Source organism: Grampus griseus, assembly GCF_964374135.1.
Source record: "Grampus griseus genome assembly, chromosome: 4".
Lineage (NCBI taxonomy): Eukaryota > Metazoa > Chordata > Mammalia > Artiodactyla > Delphinidae > Grampus > Grampus griseus.
In genome coordinates this window covers 69,627,694-69,650,355 of record NC_138997.1, presented here as the reverse complement: position 1 = coordinate 69,650,355, position 22,662 = coordinate 69,627,694, and the positions used below count along the sequence as shown (strand labels likewise).

The 22,662-nt window shown below is 36.3% G+C and overlaps 1 protein-coding gene across 1 annotated transcript in view; it reads right to left on the bottom strand.

Moving 5' to 3' along the window:
• Positions 1-5,875: 5,875 nt before the first annotated feature.
• Positions 5,876-22,662, bottom strand: part of PDCL2 (phosducin like 2) — a gene marked incomplete at its 3' end in the record, with an annotated part of 32,004 nt that continues 15,217 nt past the window's right edge. The window contains exons 3-5 of the mRNA XM_082653960.1: positions 18,324-18,467; positions 9,465-9,673; positions 5,876-6,033 (exon numbers count right to left, since the gene is read on the bottom strand). Coding sequence (XP_082510086.1) covers positions 5,876-6,033; positions 9,465-9,673; positions 18,324-18,467 — 511 coding nt within the window. The remainder of the gene's footprint in view (positions 6,034-9,464; positions 9,674-18,323; positions 18,468-22,662) is intronic.

Below are 22,662 nucleotides of genomic sequence, written 5' to 3'. Positions count from 1 at the left end.
TTGTGGACTAGATAATTCTGGAAATTTCAGCTAAATTACTCAATAAATTCTTTCATGTATCTATTGCTTAAACCAATGAGAAGTTTTCTGTCACTTGCGATCATGAGTCCTAACATACTGGTAGCAAGAGATGAGGCAAGATTAATAATACTGATAAGGAAGGTTTCAACTAGACAAGAGGGTTTGAATGCTTTTCCTAGGATGTGGATGTTTATTCTAGAGAAAGTGATATCATATTCTGCATCATCTAGAACCACATATCTTCAAAAATACCTTTGCGGGCTTCCCTGGTGGCGCAGTGGTTGAGAGTCTGCCTGCCGATGCTAGGGGACATGGGTTCGTGCCCGGGTCCAGGAGGATCCCACATGCCGCAGAGTGGCTGGGCCCGTGAGCCATGGCCACTGGGCCTGCACATTCCCGAGCCTGTGCTCCACAGTGGAAGAGGCCACAATAGTGAGAGGCCCATGTACCGCAAAAAAAAAAAAAAAAAATACCTTTGCCCTTTTTAATGGTTCCATTGTCCTCTTATTCACTAGGAATGTATCATGTTCATCTTTGACTCCTTCCTCTCTTTATGTATTTAATCATTTACCAAGAACTGTTGATAATCCCGTTTTTCTGCTCAGTCCTCTGCCACCACTCAGACATTTCCCGTGGCTCAGTTCACAACTTATCTTTCTGCCCATATTCTCTCCAAGACGAAAACTGTATCAGATATTTTTAATCACATTTCCAACTGCCAGACTCCACTTTTCCCTAAAAGAAAAATCCTGCCTCATAGTTTCATAGACCCTAAATTGTCCCCCAGCCTAAATCCTCTCCTTAAACACAATTTATGTAATTCAAATATTGTTCATTTCTTCTTGTCCACCTTGCTATAATTTAAACTGAGCATTTCCAACTCCCTTCCCAACTGATCTCCACAGTTGATGTCTTGATGGAGGCAATATAGCTTAGTGGCTAAGAGTACAAAATTGGGAATTGAAGGCCAGGATTTATTCCAGCCCCACTACTTAATATCTGCATGACTCTGAGTAAGTTATTTCTCTGTACTTCACTTTCCTCATCTGTAAATAAAGGATAATAATCCTGTCTCATAGGATAATTGAGAGAAGATATAGAATATAGATAGAGAGTGTGTGTGTGTGTTTGTGTGTGTGTGTGTGTATTGTACTACCTGGTACATAAGAAATCCCATAGTGGCTATTATTAATGATGTTCCTTTTTGTGTAGGTCTTACATCTCTTGCTCAATTTCTTCCCCTAGTTCCCTGTGTCCTTATGTCCTTTCTGTTCTTTCATAATACCTCTCTCATCCATCCTCTCCTTGACATTCCTAGTTTTGCCACTATAGTTTAAGGTGGATTGGAACATGGGAAGTTTGATATGCATAATAGGGAATATACTGTTAGGGTTTTTTTTTTGTTTTTTTTTTAAGAATCCTTCATGGTTTAATCAATTACTCTTATTCTTTCTAGATCCTTTAAAATAGTGGGAAGTCAATAATATGAAGTGGTATTACAGACTGTAATCAAAAGTCTAGGCTTAAATCCTGACTAATACTTACTAAGAGACACTGAGCAAGTTAAGTAATTTCTCTGAGCATCAGGGTATTTATCTGTAAAGTGAGAAGAAAAGCATCTCAGAATTGTGATGATCAAGTGTAAATTACAAACTACTGCAGAAAGGTTAGGTGATAAGGATGGATGGTTTTAGATTTTTATGATTTGTTGTTGAAACCCTAGGAATGATTGAAACAACTCATAGATTTGCAACTCCAGCCTACACCTCTCCTTTGGGTTCCAAACACATATCCAATTGTCTATCTGATGTCTCCTCTTGACTATCTCAAATATCTTAGATGCTCCCTTCAATCTGTTCTCCACAGAGCAGCAAGAATATTCTTTTAAAAATATAAATAAAATCACATGTTCCTACTTAAAACCCTTATTGTTTCCCATTATATCCAAATTCCTAATTGTGGCCATAATAACCTCTTTGATCTAGCCCCTGCTGTCTCTCAAACCTCATGTCCTACCATTTTCTTCTTTTCCTGTAACACTTCCAGTTCCTTGCTAATCTCTCTGTATTCTCAGACTTTTGTACATGCTGTGCTCTTGCCTGGACCCCCCTCCTACCTTTTCTCCTGGCTGGTTCCTCCTCAATCTTCATGTCTCAAAGATCTAACTACCCTATTTAAGAGGTCTCCCTCCTACCTCTCACCTGCCCCACACACACAGTACCCACAGTTATTCTCTATTACTGCGCTTTTTTTGATATTTGTTTTCTTATCTATTAACTAGCTTCCCCTTGACACCACTACATGGTAAATTCCAGGAGGCAAGAACCATGTGTTTTTTTCACCACTATACATGCAGCATCCATTTCAATGCTTGAGTTAAATGAATGATTGAATGAATGAATGAATGAATGAGATGAAAGTTAAAACATGCTAGAAGATTTTTAGGATCATTCTTATGTTCCAAATTATGATTGTAGGCAGATTATAGTCTTGTCAGGAGGTAAACTTATTAATGTGTATTAAAGTACAAAGGAGAGGTAAACTGAAAACGGTTAGTGAAACACTAGTACTGTGTTAGTAATTGAGTATTTGAAGACCCACAAGAATATATAACACTATAATAGACACAGCTAACACCTGTATGAGAGGCTGCTGAATGAGGTCCAAAATAGGCAACAAAGAACATGAAGTACTCACCCTCTAAATAGCTGCTTACATTTGGACCCAGATACTTTCTCCTTCAGCCAAGACTACGCTGGACAAAACTGGACCTAACACTCCCACTTTCAGGCCTATAAGCAGAACACATGAGAAGAAGAGGATGAGAGAATCATTGGAGCCATGTCTTACGAGGTTCCTGGAGAGCACTGTGGCTTTTCATTTCTCATTTATTCCCCACCCCACTCTAAGTTACGTGAACGAGGCTCCAACAGGATCAGCTAGAGAAACTGCAGTGACTGTAAGAAGAGACTGGAATCTCATCTCTTGCAGATTGTTGATATGCTCTGCATCCAACTACATGAACAGGAGGATAGAGACTTGGAGAGAAACAGCTAGCCAGGAAGTGGGCTTAAATAATGTAACTCCTACAATTTGCCATGGCAAGGATATGTAAATTTCTACAGGGTCCATCAGTGCTGCTGAGAAAGTGCCCTCCGGGTTTGAAACACCTTGACACCTAAGGGGAAAAGAAATTCTAGCAGCAAGAGGCTGGTATACTTCTGGGAGTGGGAACTGAGAGAGATCAAAAGAGAAAGAGCTGCAGAAAGAACGGATCGCCCATATCAAGGAACCATGCAGTGGAGAGGCTGCCTCTGAGTTTCTAGAACTCAATGTGCCCATTAAAGAGTGAACATTTTGATGCAATATGGATTGTATTTACCCAGTTAAGAGAAACGTATCCCTTTCTTCCTTAATCTCCCTCCCAGTCCCCAAACCACAGAGAATGGACCTTGAAAAGAGAGGGAAGTAATTGGCTAAAAACAAACTCCACCTTCCATCTTCAGAGTTCCTGAGTCACAAGTTCAGCCAGAGAGCACTTGCCTGGGACCTGAGATTGGAGTTTTAAACCAGACAGACTTTTCATAACCAAAAGTGTGAGAGAAGAGTTAAAGAATATGTTCAAGATGTCTTTAGGGGACTTGCTAACTAGTGCAGCTTAATCAACTGAGGATCTCATTAACACAAAAATTCCAATTCAGCTAGTCTGGGATGGGGCCAGAGACTGCATTTCTAACAAGTTCCCTGGGGCTGCTGCTGATTCTAGGACCACACTTTGACCAATAAGAGACACTATAAAGTAGGGAAGGGAGTTTCAGTACAGCATGGTTGGCAGCAAGGAATAGAGAAAAATATTAGGTTGGCTATATGAAATATCCATTTTTGTAGGTCAAAATGTTTGAATATTGGCAATTTCAAAAAACCTTTTAAGTTTGTATCCAAGCAAATAAAAATTCATTCAATAAAATGGGAAACACAATATTAAATATTAAATAATTCCCCCACATTCTAACAATTATTTATACCCTACTTAAGTGAGAATGTATAAATGAAGTAGGGTATGAAATAGTACTGACCTGTATTGGTAAGCACGAGTACTTGCTAGAAGAATGTATTTGTGTGTGTGTGTGCGTTACTTGAAAAAGGCTGAGGCTGGAATCAAAACCAGCCACCTCTAACATGCTATAATTTTATGAATTTTACAAATGTTAAAGTTTTCATGAACTATGCTTTATGTAAAAACTACTGCCACCTGGTGGATTTAAGAGTTAAAAGAAATATGGATCTTTTTATTCAGACATCTTAAATACTTTTAGTACTTCCTCTGTTAATTTTTACTTAAAAAAGGAAATAGGCAAATATGGATTTACTAAAACAAGATTACATTTAGGGGAACCTTTTGCATTTAGTTTCAATTGGAAGGGAAATAATGTTTATACTTATATATATTAGATGGCACTAAAGTTACATTTTAACTTTATGATAATATGGCTTTTCCCTTAATTTCCACAACTGTTTTTATCCTCAGTAGGAATTTTTCCATCCATTTGTTAGAGAATTTCAGGAGTTGGATCTTATAGGTAATTATGTCTCTGATATGTGTGCATAAAGCTATAATAAAGACCACTATGTGCAACTCCCAACTTTCCTTCCCTTCATCCCAATATATATATTTTCAAAACCTTTCTTTGTTATCTCAGAAGGGGTCTTCCTGATTCTTTCCAAAGTTAGATCATTTGATTTTACCTTATCTGGTGAAATAAATTATCATTACCTTACTCAATCTGTATTTAACTTTCCTTCTACTTCATCATTCTCTGCAGCCTCTGTGATCCCAACTCACCCCCAAGAAGAGCAAAGAGCCTTTTCTGATTCCGTGTTAAACTGCCTCAATTCTCACCAATTTATTTTTGTAATCTAATCATTTAAAGTCTAGATCCTCTCACAGACATCGGTGAATATCCATAATCAGAATGATGGGTCATCAATACAAAAATAGTAGAAGAATGAAATCTGTTATTGAACTATTATTACATGCTGGATTTAACACCATTTTCTCTAAAAGTGGTGTTAATTATTAAGCCAAGATAAGACATCCTGCAGGTCTTCTTCAGTGTCCTCGTATTACATATTTTCTCATGATGAATTCTTCTGTGATTACTATTAAAACATACATAAGCCTCATAATATATTTTTCTCACTTCTCTTCATGATTTAGAAACTTACATTGTATGACTTACAATGTCATACAGTTCTAATAATTCTGTTGCCTAACTGTCAGTATACTTAGTAAATCAATATTTTCTAACTTAATAATAGAACAACTATTAAAAACTACAACAATGAGTGCAGAAGTTTCTTGTGTACTTTTCAGAACCTTTAAATTGCATTTTTTCTATTGATTGGTTTTTTTTTAATAGGTAAGAGATTTCGAACAAAAGTCATATGGTCATAAATTTAAGTATTTTCATTCAAAGCCCCTAAATAATAGACTTTAATATTGATTGAAGTAAATTAAATGAAATTTCATGGTTCTCTTTCATCATTTTTATCCACAGGCCTCTTTGGAAGTGAGCAGGCAACACAGAGGACTTGTAATATTTTTGTTTTTGTCCAATAAGGATCCGAAAAAAGATAAATCACAAACAAATATTAAGGGTTCAGTACAAATTCTAGTTTTGTTGGAGGCAATGAATATTCTAAAATACCTGAAAGTTTTTATAATGACATATAAGCTATAATTCTAATATAAAAAGAAATTTATTTATGAATTTTCTGATCTTTGATTATAAAGGCAGTGGCAAATAAAATATTCCATATATAAACACTTTAAAGCTATTTATTAAATATATTTCTATTTGGTATCATCATTATCACTGTTTGAGCTATTAGTATCATCATAAATAGAAGTGTTTCTAATTGAAGATACCATCACATCTACAATGACTCTTTTGGGGTTTTCTTCCAAATCAGTCTGTATTGCTCCAACTTCTGCTAGCTTCCATTCAAGTTCTGCAATAAATAATCCATCAATAAATCAGATAAAAATCTTGGAACATCTATATGAAACAGAAGTTGACTCTAAGAAAATTAATGTGGAAATGATGACATATTTAGAACTAGATTACAATGAAAGTACTACAATATCAAGATACACATTGGATACAGCAAAGTTATACTTAAAGGGAGAAATTATGGTTAAAATGTTTATTTTAAAATGACTGAAAATAGTGCTTTGAAAGTACAAATCAAGAAGTTAGGAAAAAAATAAAGTAAACCCAAAGAAAGCAGAATGAGGCATATAATGAAGAAAAGACTTTAGCAAAAGTAGAAAAACAAAATCAGTAGAAGGGACCAACAAAATCAAAAGTTGATTCTTTGAAGAGACTAATAGACACAATTTGGGCAAAAATGATCACAAGTAAAGGAAAGAAACCAAATAATATAAAGATTTTACATGGGGAATAACCAAGATAAAGATTTTAAAGCCATGAGACTACTATGAGAAAAAAAGTATGCCAATACATTTGAAAATTTTAGTGGGAAAATTTCAACAAAAATGTGAATTACGAAAACATATTCAACAGGGAAACTGAAAAGAATTGAACTGATAACCAAAATCCCCCAACCCTGCAAATTCCTTATTTGTTAAATTTATTCCTAAGCACTGTATAAATGAACAGACCATTTGTGAGGAAAATTACAAAATACACTTATGAGGAAAATTACAAAATATATTACATTATGAAAAGTAATACAATTGACCCTTGAACAACACAGGTTTGAACTGCAGGGGTTCACTTATACGTGGGTTTTTTTCAGTAAATGTATATTATAGTACTACATGATCCATGGTTGGTTGAATCCACAGATGCAGAACCGCAAATATGGAGGGCCAACTGTAAAGTTATGTGTGGATTTTCGACTGCATGGGGTCAGTGCTCCTAACCCCTGTGTTGTTCAAGGGCCAACTGTAAATATATTATATTTATGAGGAAAACTACCAAAAAATGAAAGAAGACCAAAATGAGTGACATGCTATATCTTATTCATGGATAGGAACATTCACTATTATTAGGATATCAAGTCTCCAACAATTAATCTATAAATATAATTCTAATAACTAACCAACAGTATTTCTCACAGAACTTGACTAATTCCAACATTTATATAAAATTTTGAAAAAGACTTGCCCTACTAGAGACAACTAGATTGTTACAAAGGTACAGTAATTAACACAGTGCTATATTGATTCAGGGATAGACAAACAGACCAGTGGAACATAGTAGAAATTTCAGAAACAGATTGAAGCATTTTTTTTAATCCTGAAAAATGACACTGGAAATATTAAAAGCCAGTGGGGGAAAAACACATCACATACATTAGGATGGTTACTATTTTAAAAAACAAAACAGAACATAACAGGTGTTGGTGTGGATGCAGAGAAGTTAGAACTCCTGTTTACTGTTGGTGGGAGTGCAATATGGTGAAGCCCCTATGGAAAACAGTGTGCTGTCGCTCAGAAAATTAAAGTAGAATTATCATATGATCTAGCATCTCTACTTCTGAGTATACATTCAAAAGAACTGAAAACAGGGACTAGAACAGGTTATTTGCACGTCCATGTTCATAGCAGCATTATTCACAACGGCCAAAGACAGAAGCAACAAATCTTTCCATCAACACATTAATGGGTAAACAAAATGTGCTATGAAAACATACAATGGAATATTATTCAGCCGTAAAGCCTTAAAAAGGAAGGAAATCCTGACCCATGCTACAACATGGATTAACCTTGAGGACATTATGCCAAGTGAAACAAGCCAGTCACAAAAGGACAAACACTGTATGATTCACTGAGAGGAGTCAAATTCAGAGGGAGAAAGCAGAATGGTGGTTGCCAGGGGCTGAAGGGAACAGAGAATAGGGAGTTATTGTTTAAGGATATAGAGTTGCAGTTATGCAAGATGCAAAGAGTTCTAGAGATGGATAATGGTGACGATAGCAGCACAACAGTGAAAATATATCAATACTTAATGTCACTTAAAGATATACTTAAAAATGATTAAATAAAATAACATTATTTATAAATTAAGTCCCAGGTATGTAATGTATACCACAATAACTACAGTTAATAATACTGTACTGTATATTTTTAAATGGTTAAAATGGTAAATTTCATGTTATGTGTATTTTACAATTAAAAATTTTTTTTCAAATGTAACAATTTTAAAAAGCATGGACCCGATAACACACGATTCATGATAGTGATTGCTTAGTGAGGCAGAGAGGGGAACAGGATTAGGAATGGAAATACAGGCAACCTCAACAATATCTGTACTGTTTTTTTCAATAATAAACAAATAGCTGAAGCAAACATGAACAAATGTTCACATTTGTTATTTTTGGTAATGATTACATGAATATTTACTATATTATTGTCTGTATTTCTATGCAGTTTTTAAATTTAGAGGATAAGGTACAAGCTGAAAAAACAAGGTAGTAAAACAAAGAGGGGCCTTAGAGACTGGGAGAAGGAAAATTCTGGAACAATCAAAATACTGGAGGCCTTAGTAAGGCCAAAAGCAGTTTTAGGGGAATGAGAGAGTGAAAGGAAAGCTGTTAAAAATAGCTATTCACAATGGCTTTAATACGATTGTCTGAGAGAAAGATTTTAATAATACAGGATTAAAGCAGTTCCAAGAAATGACTAACTGAAGAATATGGTCTTAGAACTAGGTTAGAAAGTAAACATTATTAAAAAAGGTAAAAATATAAAGTCCTGTGCTGTGTACTGTCAAAAAGAAAATAGTAGTAGGCATAGTCCTTGTACCTGTTAGGGAGACAAAACTCAAAGGGAATTGGTTAACCAACAAAATCTGACAGTATGTAGGTAAGTGGAAAATAAGTTGTATAGAGAATATATGCTATAGAAATTCAGTAGAGAAGATGAAAACAGATTAGAAATTGGTCCAGAAACACATAATGGAATAAATGGTAACCTAGGAGACCCATGAAGGAATAGGGTTTGGATGGAAGAAAAAAGTAGGGTAAGGTATTTGGGGTATAGGGAAAGAGTATGAAACAAAGTATAAAGCCATAAATGAGTTAAGTGCATCTGGGGTAGTGGTTGAAGACCAGCCTGGCTGGAGCAGCGACTAGGAAGCACTGAGAAGTATAATTGTATAGATGGGCTGAAAGTTTCAAGCATATGATTCTGAATTTTTAACTTATTTGAAACAAGGAACCATTAAGGATTTAAGAAAATGCATGTTATGATAGTATTACCGTAGGAAAATTAATCTGGAGGCATCTAAGAAGAAAAAGAAGTAAGAGAAAATAAGAAATAAGAGGAAAAACCTTATGTTTTATGAAAATAAACTTTCATGATATATGTTAATTTATAGAATTTTTACAAATGAATTTAAAAGTAACATCATTACCTTCTAGCTTGAGATTTATCCCTCCACATTCTATAATTCCAATGAATTTGCCTTCTATCTGACCATTTTTATAAACAAAAATTGTTGGTAAACAATTGTCATGGTAGTGTTGAATACAGCTATTCACAATGGCTTTAACAAATTTAGTTTCAGGAAACTTTCTTGCTAGGAGACTAAGATGCTGGTTAACCAACGAACACATTGGGATGCTAAACAGAGAAACAGTACACACAACGTTGTTAAAAAACAAGACTACTCATCTCAATCTAATAAAATAAGTGAAACATCTCCATGACAAAAATATATCCTTAGATATTCTTTTAATATAAGAGCATATCAATTGCTATCCTCTATTTTTACCTTTAGTAAGGATGAACTATAGAGTTCTCTGATTTTTAAAAAAATATATTTATTTATTTATTTGCCTGCACTGGGTCTTAGTTGTGGCACGCAGGATCTTCGTTGCAGCATGAGGGATCTTTTAGTTGCGGCATGCAGTTTCTTTAGTCGCGTCTTGTGGGATATTTAGTTGCGTCTTGTGGGATATTTAGTTGCGTCTTGTGGGAGCTTTAGTTGTACCTTGTGGAATTTCTAGTTGCATCCTGTGGACTCTTTAGTTGCATCTTGTGGGATCTAGTTCCCTGACCAGGGATTGAACCCGGGCCCCCTGCATTGGGAGCATGGAGCCTTAGCTACTGGACCACCAGGGAAGTCACAAGTTCTCTCATTTTTATTACAAACACCGTCATAGCCTGGGAATGAAGCTTGCTACCACGGGAATTTGCTGCCTAACTGAAGCTAACCACATCTGACTTAGCATCAATTTAATCGAGCCAGTTCCTAGTTTATAGCACATGGAGGGGGTTGGGGGGCAGTGGGGGGGGGAGGAGAAAGAAAGAAAAAAGAAAAGAAAAAAACAGGACATATCTAGGGACTCCTTAGCAGCTCTGAATTGAAACAAGGGGATCCCAACTCTTCATCAAGCGTTTATTTCCACATGAGATCATCACATCTGAAGTTATTTCAAGCTTCCTTGAATTCCTTTCCTCTAACAAACTTCATCCATCCTTCTCTTTGACATGCCACATCCTGTTCCCCATCATCCAGAACTATTCTTCGTCAGAAATTTAAAATTGATTGGAAATGTAACCAAAACCTACAATTCTTCCTGCTCTATCACTTAACTCTCATTACACTCACACGTTAATTAGTCCCTTTTCTCTCAGTCTATCACTCACTCACAGATTCATCAAATACTTTCAAAGCTAATCCTCTGCTTTATCCCACACTCTTTCCATTTCCTATGGGGCCTTTATTTGTTATTCTGCTTCCCTCTCTTCCTGTTTTCTTAACCTTTCCTTCTCCACTTTACATAAAATTACTAAATTTTTTAAAAAGTCCCTTTTAACTCTCCCTCTAATAAACTACTCTCTCTCCTTCTGGTCACAGCCTAGATGAAAAAGGTAAAAAAAAATCTCTATGTTCTGTTCACTTCCCTTGTTAAAGAGTTCTCCTTTTTTGACTTCTGTGATAACACTTTCTATTAATTTCCTTTTTACTCCTTTGACTTCCTTCTTCTGTCTATACCTCAAATGTAGATATTGCTTGTAATTATGTCCTAGACCCTTTTCTAATTCTAGACACATTCACTGGGCAGTCTCACCCATTCTGATATCAACAGCGGATGAACTTCATCTCCCCTCCTCCCTCAAACAAACAAACAAAAAAATCTGATCTTTATCAGCATTTTCTTTAAAAAAAAAAACCACTGAATTTGATACATGTATTTCTCCTTTGTATGCATTTTCTCATCATTCATATAGAGCATATTTGAAACAACAGTGTAAAGAAATATTTGTGTGAACTGATGTTAATTAGGGAAAAGTTCTTTAAACAGACAAAATTAGTACTTTTTTCTCTTGTACTACACTTTATATGTCCTTTCAAAATATATATATAATGTTTAATTGGCCTCTTGTACTATACCATAAAAGCATCTTATTCCCCTTTGTATTCTCAACTCCTAAAACCTGTCACACCTATAGTTGAAGTCGAAGCTCTTTTAACTGAGTGGCTCATGCCAGGGCATACTGCATGCCCCAGGCAGGTGGTAACCCCTCTGGACTTTTGTCTGTTTTTTCCCTCTACACCTATTTATGCCCATTGCACATTTTATTATAATTAACAAATAAATAAAAATAGGACAACAAAAATCATTGTAGTTCTTAAGAAAATCAAATGCATGCTTTGGAAAAACTTGATAAAGCTGAACCACTAAGAAAAAAATTGCAGTTTAGTTCATTGTAGGCCAGACAAACATAAATGATAGAGGAAGAATAAGGATTTCTGCACTCAAATTGCTTCACATGTACTTTTGAGTTCTTGCTCCATTTTTAAACAAACCCTGAAAACTGAAATCAATGGTAATGCGCTAGGTCTTATCAATATTTGGGGGAAGACTTGTATATTTTTTAATTTGGCTTTTCTTTATCAGTTTCTGGCTTTTATCCTCAATATATTTTGCTAAACTTGTTTCACAAATTAAAAAAAAAAAATCTCAACAAAGTGGGTATAGAGGGAATGTATCTCAACATAATAAAGGCCATATATGACCAGCCCACAGCTTATGTCATACTCAACAGTGAAAAGCTGAAAGCCTTTCCTCAAGATGAGGAACAAGACAAGATTGCCCACTCTTACTGCTTTTATTCAACATAATATTGTAAGTCCTAGCCAGAGCAATTAGGCAAGATACATAAATAAATAAATAAATAAATGGCATCCAAATAGGAAATGAAGAAGTAAAATTGTCACTATTTGCAGATGACATGATATTATATGTAGAAAACCCTAAAGACGCCATCAAAAAAAAAAAAACTGAATAAAGAATTCAGTAAAGTTGCAAGATAAAAAAAATCAATCCACAAAAACCAGCTGTGTTTCTATACACTAATCATGAACTATCAGAAGGAGAAATAAAGAAAACAATCCCATTTATAATTGCATCAGAAAGAATAAAATACCCAGGAATAAACTTACCCAAGGATGTGAAAGATCTGCATATTGAAAATTACAAGACATTAATGAAAGAAATTGAAAAAGAAACAAACATGAAAGATACTTTGTGCTCATGGATTGGAATTATTTTTGTTAAAATGTTCATAGCACCCAAAGCAATCTACAGATTCGATGCAATCCTTATCAAAATGCCAATGGAATTTTTCACAGAAAGAGAACAAATAATCCTAAAATTTGAATAGAATCACAAAAAATCCAAATAGCTAAAGCAATCTTGAGAAAGAACAAAGCTGGAGGCATCTTGCTTCCTGATTTCAAACTGTATTATAAAGGTATAGTAATTAAAATATTATGGCATTTGCATAAAAATAGACACAAAGATCAATGGAACAGCATAGGGAGCCCAGAAATAAACCCACACCTTATATGGTTAATTTATGACAAAGAAGGCAAGAATATACAATGGGGAAAGGACAGTCTCTTTAATAAATGGTGTTGGGAAAACTGGACAGCCACATGCAGAAAAATGAAACTTGATCCCTATCTTATACCATACACAAAAATTAACTCAAATTGGATTAAAGACTTGAATGTAAGACCTGAAACCACAGAACTCCTAGAAGAGAACATAAGCAATGACGTAGGTCTTGGTAATGATTTTTTGAATCTGACACCAAAAGCAAAAGCAATGAAAGCAAAAGTAAATGAGACTACATTATACTAAAAAGCTTCTGCACACCAAAAGAAACTATCAATAAAATGAAAGTCAACCTACTGAATGGGAGAAAATATTTGCAAATCATATGTCTGATAAGGAGCTAATATCAAAATATATAAAGAACTCATATAACTCAATATCAAAAAAACAATCTGATTTAAAAATGGGCAGAAGATCTGAATACACATTTTTCCAAAGAAGACATACAGACGGCCAACAGGTACATGAAAATATACTCAACATTATTAATCATCAGGGAAATGCAAGTCAAAACCACAGTGAGATATCACCTCACACCTGTTAAAATGGCTATTATCAGAAGGACAGGAAATAACATGTTGGCAAGGACATGGAGAAAAGAGAATTCTTGTGCACTGTTGGTGGGAATGTAAACTGGTACAGCCACTATGGAAAACAGTATAGAGGTTCCTCAAAAAATTAAAAATAGAACTACCATATGATCTAGCAATTCTACCTTTGGTTATTTATCTGGAGAAAAAAAACACTAACTCGAGAAGATACATGCACCCCCATATTCATTGCAGCATTATTTACAATAGCCAAGATATGGAAACAACCTAAATGTCCATCAATGGATGAATGGACAAAGAAATTGTGGTATATATACAATGGAATATTATTCAGCCATAAAAAAGAACAAAAATTTGCCTTTGGGGACAACACGAATGTACCTAAAGGGTATTATGACAAGTGAAATAAGTTAGACAGAGAAAAGCAAATGCCATATGATATCTCTTATATGTGGAAGCTAGAAAGAAAGAAAAAAAAAGCTCATAGATACAGGGCACAGACTGGTGGCTGCCAGAGGTGGGAGAAATGGATAAAGCGGGACCAAAGGTAAAAAAGTCAAAGCAGGGAATCACACAAAAATAATTTTAACTTAAATATTTTATTTTCATCTGACATATATAAACATACATTAATTTAGTAATCTTTGATATTGGCTCATGAGCTGCTCATCTATAGCTTTTCTCATCTAAACTATACCATAATACATTGTACCATAATACATCTATATTTTCTCAGTGCACTCAGGCCAAAAAATCTCCCTTTCCTCTACAATATCTAATAAGTAATCAAGTTATATTGATTCTACCTCCTTATCTTATACCTATCCTCTCCTCTCTTTCTCTACTGCTTTCCTCCTTTCCTGTCTCATCTGAGCAACTTCAGATTGTCCTAAGTGGTCTCTGCGTTTCCAGTCATGGTTCCCCAAACCCATCCTAGACCCTACTGAAAAAGTTGGCTCAGCAGGAAAATCTCATCATGCAACAAATGCCCTTCCCTTGATTGTAAAATCCTCCAATGGCTCCTCACTGCCTTCAGGATAAGTCTGGGCTCCTCAGGGTAGCTTTCAAGGTTCTCTGTGGTCTGGCTCCTGCCTATCTCTCCAGCATTATTGTCTGCCTGCCACCATATTACTCAAGGTCCTCTAAAGCAAGATGATCCCTCTTATTTCTGTACCTTTGTTCAAGCTGCATACCCCATCGGAAATACCCCATTCAGTCTGTCTACTTCCTCCAACTCTGTAAACTCGGGGAATCTTTTCCTAATTTTTGAGGCCAAGACCAAGAATTATTTCACAGAAAGTCCTGTACTTCCACCCTCCAAGAGTTGAACTTACTACTCCCTCTTCAGTGCCTTTACTCTACTCTGTATAGAATTCAATCATAGCACCTAAAAGACATTATTATTACATCTAATTGTCTCCCTCTACTGAAATTTCTTTAATGGGAGAGATAGATGCCTTATATGCCTTTGCACCTCCAGCATCTACAAAATCCTCAGAAATCAGCTTAACACTAAGAGATGTTATATATCAATTTATGTAACAAAAAGCTAAGAGAAAAACAAATTAAATGCATTATATGTTTAATTTACATTTCAGAATATATGTATACATATATATCCTGATAAGTATAACCTGCTACAAATCTAGATACTGCTTTATTTTAGTGGATAGCATACTAAAGGTAATATTAGAAAAACATGTACTGCCTAACTTAAATCAGTTTTCCACACAAAGCAATGACATAAATACTTTATAAGCTTCAGTTTCCCTCAAATAGGTGAAATGCACCCACAAATATCTAATTTAGAAGAATTTTATGATTACTATCACAATGAGAGCTGAGTCGGTGGTATGACCCACTTATGGGGTGGGTGGTGTTAATGGCAGAAGGCAGGTGGGCATTGGTGGTAGCAGTGAAAAGTACAGAATTAGGAGAGTATGGCACAATAGACTGCAGTGCAGGGAGAAAGTGGCTACCTGAAGGCAGTTCTGACAGCAAGCGGTAGGGAAAAGACTTGGTGTTGGGGTTCAAGGGCCAAAATTGAACCTCAGAAGATCTGTAAAAACTAAGGGAGACCTCTGACATCCAAAAACAAGTTAAGGGCCTAGTTATGATATTTGAGGTTCAAAATGTACAGTTGGGTACGGGAATAATGTAGAAGCCCCAAATTAGAACTTGGACACAGGCGTAAGATTGAATAAAATCGAAAACAAGGCTGACTTGAAGTTAAGCCACTAGGTTCACTGGCCCAGAGTGAACTAGATCCCTTTAAGGTAACCTAAGCAGGCTGAGCCTATAAACTTAATGGCAAAGAGACATTAAAATTACAGAGCTTAGGAATCTAGTTAAAAAACAAACTCTTACCCTCCTGTAAAATTTTTAGAAGGCAGCTAGAAACACAAATTTATCAGTTATACTTTACATTATTAAAAAGTTATTAAAAACTAGACTTTTCTAAAGAACATGTGTAACACAAATAATTGTTTTCTGTTTTATAACTTTGATTATAGATTAGTTTTCTTAATTTTGTACCAACACATTAATACATTTTCTTAATGTCAAGAAAACTAATTTTATTTTTTCTTGGCTGCGCTGGGTCTTAGTTGCGGCACGCGGGATCTTCGTTGTGGCATGTGGAATCTTTCAGTTGCAGCATGAAAACTTTTAGTTGCAGCATGTGGGATCTAGTTCCCTGACCAGGGATCGAACCCGGGCCCACTGCGTTGGGAGGGTGTGCTCTTAGCCACTGGACCACCAGGGAAGTCCCAAAACACATATTTTATGTAACTATCTTAGATTGCCCCCCCAGGAACTTTCTGAGAAGATCATAAATACTTAAACTATTATGAAAACAGATTCTTACTCTTTGAGTCCATCAAAGCATAACAGTTTGAAACAGACTAGATGAGACTAAAACACATTCAACCTCTTTTATGAATTTTTGAAAATTATTGGTCAAAACTAGTTATTTATCTAGATATAACCATTAAAGTAAATTTTATACTATGGTATGAGCATTCAAAACTAACATCTATTCTGCTAATCAGAATGGGTCTCAGAAAAGACATTCAGTGAATCACTTCAGTATATAACATTTATCACACACAGATCCCAGTATTATAAATGTCAGTGTTCCTCATACCTATTTGTGAAGAATGAAAATCGGCAGCATTTACACACTTGATTTTACCATATAAGTGGTATAGGTAAAATGGGAATTGATTCTTTTTAAGGCTTTAAACTATTCAAAAATTAATTATCAATCTTTTTAGTTACAATAAAAGTAATGTCTTCTTTTATGGGGCATGGTGTCCTATTAAAATTTGTTTGAGAAACTGGTGAGTTGGTAAACAGCAGGGTTCTAATTTGCCTAAGTTGCTCTGTTCAGAATTTCTCTGAGGATCTGAAGAGAGAAGAACTTTTTATACAGAGAATGAGATGAGGACATGAGGGCTACTGTCATGACCTCTGTTCTTATTTGGCTTGGAGCCCAGGCAGAGGGGCTGGGACCAAAAGCTAGAGGGGCTGTTTCCATGAGAGATGTGTGAAACTATGGGAGCTAGCAGCTCCTCTGGCCGGGAGTTAGGGAAAAGTCCACTCTTCCTGGTAACTGTTACAGCAGGCTGGTGAGGCCTGGGGACATATGGGTTATACTTAATACAACTAGGCACTCTAAAATTATCTGTTTTGGGGGAATAAGGGAATGCAAGGGAATTATTCAGTTAAAGGAGACTTAAGAGCTGAATTCCCTAGCAGTCCAGGGGTTAGGACTCAGTGTTTTCTCTGCCGTGGCCCCAATATCTGGTCATGGAGCTAAGATCCTGCAAGCCATGTGGCTCAGCCAAAAAAAAAAAAGAGAGAGACTTAAGAGACTTGATATATCTAAATGCACTGCATGATCCTTGATTGGACACTTGTTCAGAAATATATGTATTTATGAAAGATTTTGAAGTCAGTTGGAGAAATTTGAGTAAGGACTGCTTGGGTATTAGGTAAGAAAATGGTTATATAGAAAAATGCCCTTATATTTTGAAGATGCATGCTGAGGTACTTCAGAGTAAAGCATCGTGTAATTTATTTTGAAATGGTTCTACAAATACACACACATACACATATAAACAAAATGATACAAATATGGCAAAATGTTCATTGTTGAATCTACCTGGCTGGTATTTAGGGTGCTCATTTTATCATTCTTTTTACTTTTCTGTATGTTTGAAATTTTCTATAAGTTTTTTTAATTAACTGTCAAAGAGTACTTATTTTTCTAAGAAGTATAACAAGTTCTTTAAATTAGACATGAAAATATATTAAAATACCTAATTTAATCCCTGAAGCCAATGACTCTACACATATATTCTTCTTTATTTATTTTTGGCTGTGTTGGGTCCTTGTTGCTGCGCGTGGGCTTTCTCTAGTTGTGGCGAGCGGGGGCTACTCTTCGTTGTGGTGCCTGGGCTTCTCATTGCGGTGGCTTCTCTTGTTGTGGAGCATGGGCTCTAGGCACGTGGGCTTCAGTAGTTGTGGCACGCAGGCTCAGTAGTTGTGGCGCACGGGCTTAGTTGCTTCGCGGCATGTGGGATCTTCCCGGACCAGGGCTCGAACCCGTGTCCCCCACACTGGCAGGCGGATTCTTAACCACTGTGCCACCAGGGAAGCCCATATTTTTCTTTTTTTAATTGAAGTATGGTTGATTTACTTTATTTTTCTTGATTAATCTTTGTTATATGCTTTATACAACATTAAAACCAGAAATACGTATATTAAAAATTAGTATATTAGCCTTTTGCAAAAAGCTATGGTAATTACCTTGATCTGTATAGGTGAATTATAACCCACACATCCTTTTCTGCATTTGTGACTTCATTCACATACTGATTTCCAGAAATTTCTCTTAATTCCCCAAATTTTTGTTTTTTCTTAAGAGCTTTCCATTCCTGTAACCGCTTTTCTCTAGTTAAGAAAAAGAAATTAAATTACATAAGAATATTGTTATATTCTTAAGGCCATCCCCATATACAATAATAATTTAGAGCAATGAATGTAATGCTAGTACATACCAAACACTTTAAAGAGTAACTATTAACGGCTTTACAATGCCAGTTTCTCTTTTTATACGGGTATTTGCTTTATCATGGGTATTGTAAAGTATAAGAAATTAGCTACTGACTTAATTTTTGTTTAAGACTAAGTCAATCATAGCTATAGAGAGTTTATTTAGACATTGGGTCAACAAATTCTCATATACGGCTTAAATAAAGGGAGAGTATACATAATAACTAACATTTATTGAGGGCTTACTATGTTGCTAGGTGCTGTTTTAAGTGCGTTAACTAATTTAATCCTTGCAAAAACTTTACAAAGTTAGCACTATTACTATCCCCATTGACATGCTCTTAACTGTCATGCTAAGCTGACTTTCAGTTCAAAGCCTTTGTGAATATATGCAATTAATTGTTATAAATGTATTGCAGGTAGAGAGGTGGTAGAGAAAGAGTGATTGAGTATGGACTCCAAGGTCAGACTGAACTGGCTTTAAGTGCCAGCTCCCACTTACTAGTGGCGTGGACTTGGGCAAGTTATTTAATCTTTCCAAGCTTCAGTTTCCCCCAATGTGAACAAAACTAAAATCTGCTTGCATGGGATTGTTCGGGATTAAGTGTAAACATGTAAATTTCTTAGGGCAGTGTCTAGCACACCATGAGCCTTTCATAAATGTTACCTAGTTATTCATCTATAGAGAACCTTAAAACTTTGTTAAACAAATCTCAAAATTTACATACTTTGATTTAGCTGTTGAATACTTGAGTTTATGAAGCAAATCCAAATGGTTCTGACATATCTGCAAGTATGTTAAAAGTTACTGACTGTGTATCTCTAAGTACCTGGAAGTATTTACTCCCCTTCTTTCTCTGTGTATTAACTATATTTTCTTGTTTTCTGTATAGTAAGTCCTCTACATATGAACAAGTTCCATTCTGAGAACACATTCATTAAATCCAATTTGTTTGTAAGTCAACAAAGTTAGCCTAGGTATCCAACTAACACAATCGGTTATATAGTACTGTACAGTAATAAGTTTATAATACTTTTCACACAAATAATACATAAAAAACAAACACAAAAAAATAAAACATTTTTGATCTTACAGTACAGTACCTTGAAAAGTACAGTAGTGCAGTACAACAGCTGGCACACAGGGGCACTTTGGCATCTTTGAAAGTTCTCAACTTGAAGGTTTGTATGTAGGGGACTTACTAGATTCAGCTCTGGCATCTGGGGTCTTCCTGATCCTAGAGAGACTGCCCCTCTCTAAGCTAGCTAGTTCCCAAAGACAGCAAACACTCACCAGAAAGCACAGTCCTCAAATGCAAACCAACCAATCCAGAGCCCAGTCCCTCAACTACCTCTTTTACTGGGCTGAGCCACTATCCCCCTGCCCAAATCATCCCCTGGGCTTGGTACCAGACAATTAGAGATAGACACTACGGTCCAGAGCCTGCCAAATTTTTTCCAACTAGCCAATCCTAAGTCTGCTTACCCTGCCTAGCTCGTCTTTCCCACAGAAACTACATAAAGGCTCATATCCATCTTAGCCTCTCCCTCCTCCTGCCTCTTGACCAACTGGTGCTTCCCTGTGTGGCCCTGCATTGTGGGGCATGCCCCCTACTCTTGAGACCTGTGAATAATAATAATAATAATAATTATCTCCTGATCTGTTGGCTTCACCATACCTGAATATATACAAAATCCTGGGTCTATTTTAAAACACTGTGTCCTTATTTCACATATTAGAAACATGTCCAGTAAGACCACTCACTTTATATAACAAGTAATCCAAGCAAAATTAAGCCTAGAGGAGAATGTCAAGAACAGTAATCCAAGTCTAGGGCCCTCTCAGTTTTCAAACTGAAGGTCTTCAATTTTCCTTCTACTGGCCCAGATATTCAGAACTGACAGTCACTCCAGAGAGCTTTTGGGAGCCCTATTTTGTTTGCATTGAGTATTTGGCATCACTATCATTAATGTCCCTCAATTTGATCTCATTGGCTTAATATATTTCAGAATTTTCAAAAAGTTTTTGTTCCAATGATGGCACTATGCCCTACTTAATGGTGCAGCTATCAACTACTTTTCTTCTTCCTCCACTCTTCCACCTTCTCCTCCTCATTTTTCTTTACTGTCAACAGAATTGGGCAGGGAAAGACATAAAAACCTGGGTTGGCTTTGCCATCAGGAAGTGACAGAGTGTTCAATGGCCTGCATTTTTCACCTAACAGTCATACCAGCTGTGATTCAGTCTCATAAACAGAAAGCCCTTTAGCTATTTTAAGCAGCAAGAAGCTTAATCTGAGGAATTAAGTGCTTTACAAACTTAATGGAAAGATGAAGGAGGAGGCTCCAGACTGGGCTACCAGGAAGACTCCCCGAACAACTTTGCAAAACTGGTCTGCCAAGGGAACAGCTTTCTCCGCTGCAATCCAGAAACTGGGGAATCTGGAACTAACGTTCCAATTGTGCCCTAGTATCCCCTACTCTGGTGATCAGAAAACCCCTGTAACAGTTGTCTCTAGGAACCTATCTCCTTAGCAGAGACTGGGAGAAAATATTTGCAAAAGTCGTATCTGAACTGGACTGTTATTTGAAATATACAAAACTCTAAAAACTCCACAATAAGAAAACAACCTGATTTAAAAATGGGCGAAAGGTCTTAACAGACACCTCACCAAAGAAGATATACAGATGATAAATAAGCATATGAAAGGATGCTCCACATCTATGTCAACAGGAAAACAAAATTAAAACAATGAGAGGCCACTACACACCTATTAGAATGGCCAATATCTGGAACACTGATAACACCAAATGCTGGAGAGGACTGGAGAAACAGGAACTCTCGTTCGTTGCTGATGGGAATGCAAAATGGTACAGGCACTTTGGAAGACAGTGTGGCCGTTTTTTTTTTTTTTTTTTACAAAACTAAACATACTCTTATCATTTGATCCAGCTATCAAGCTCCTTGATATTTACCCAGAGGTGTTGAAAACATGTCCACACAAAAACCTGCACACAGATGTTTACAGCAATTTTACTCATAATTGCCAAAAGTTGAGGACTTCCCTGGTGGTGCAGTGGTTAAGAATCCACCTGCCAATGCAGGGGGAACACGGGTTTGATCCCTGTTCTGGGAAGATCCCACGTGCCACGGAGCAACTAAGCCTGTATGCCACAGCTGCTGAGCCTGCGCTCTAGAGCCCGCAAGCCACAACTACTGAGCCCGCAAGCCACAACTACTGAGCCTGCGTGCCATGACTACTGAAGCCCATGCGCCTAGAGCCCGTGCTCCACAACAAGAGAAGCCACCGCAATGAGAAGCCTGCGCACCACAACGAAGAGTAGCCCCCACTCACCGCAACTAGAGAAAGCCCGTGCACAGCAACGAAGACCCAATGCAGCCAAAAATAAACAAATAAATAATTGCCAGAAGTTGAAAGCAACTAAGATGTCCTTCAGTAGATGAATGGATAAATAAACTGTGGTACATCCAGATAATGAAATATTATTCAGTGCTAAAAAGAAATGAGCTATCAAGCCATGGAAAGACATGGAGAAAACTTAAATGCATATTACTAAGTGAAAGAAGCCAATCTAAGAAGGCTACATACTATATGATCCCAACTATATGACAGACTGGAAAAGGCAGAACAGTGGAGACAGTACAAAGATCAAGGGTTGGCAAGGGAGAGGAATGAATAGGCAGACCACAGAGGATTTTTAGGGCAGTGAAAATACTGTGAATGGTACCATAATGATGGATATATGTCATCATACATTTGTCCAAACCCAAGAATGAACTGTAATGTACATTATGGACTTCGGGTGATTCTGATGTATCAATGCAGGTTCATCAATTATAACAAATATATCACTCTGGTGGGGAATATTGACAATGGGGGACGTTATGTTATGTGTGGGGCAGGAGGTATATTAGAAATCTATACCTTCCATCAATTTTGCTGTGAACCTAAAACTGCTTTATAAAAAAGTCTTAAAGGTTTTCTTTTGTCATTGCTCTTTTGTTTTGGCTTTAAATGAGGGATTTGCTTTAAATCAGCACTATCAAGACTACTACAGAATTTTCTCTTCT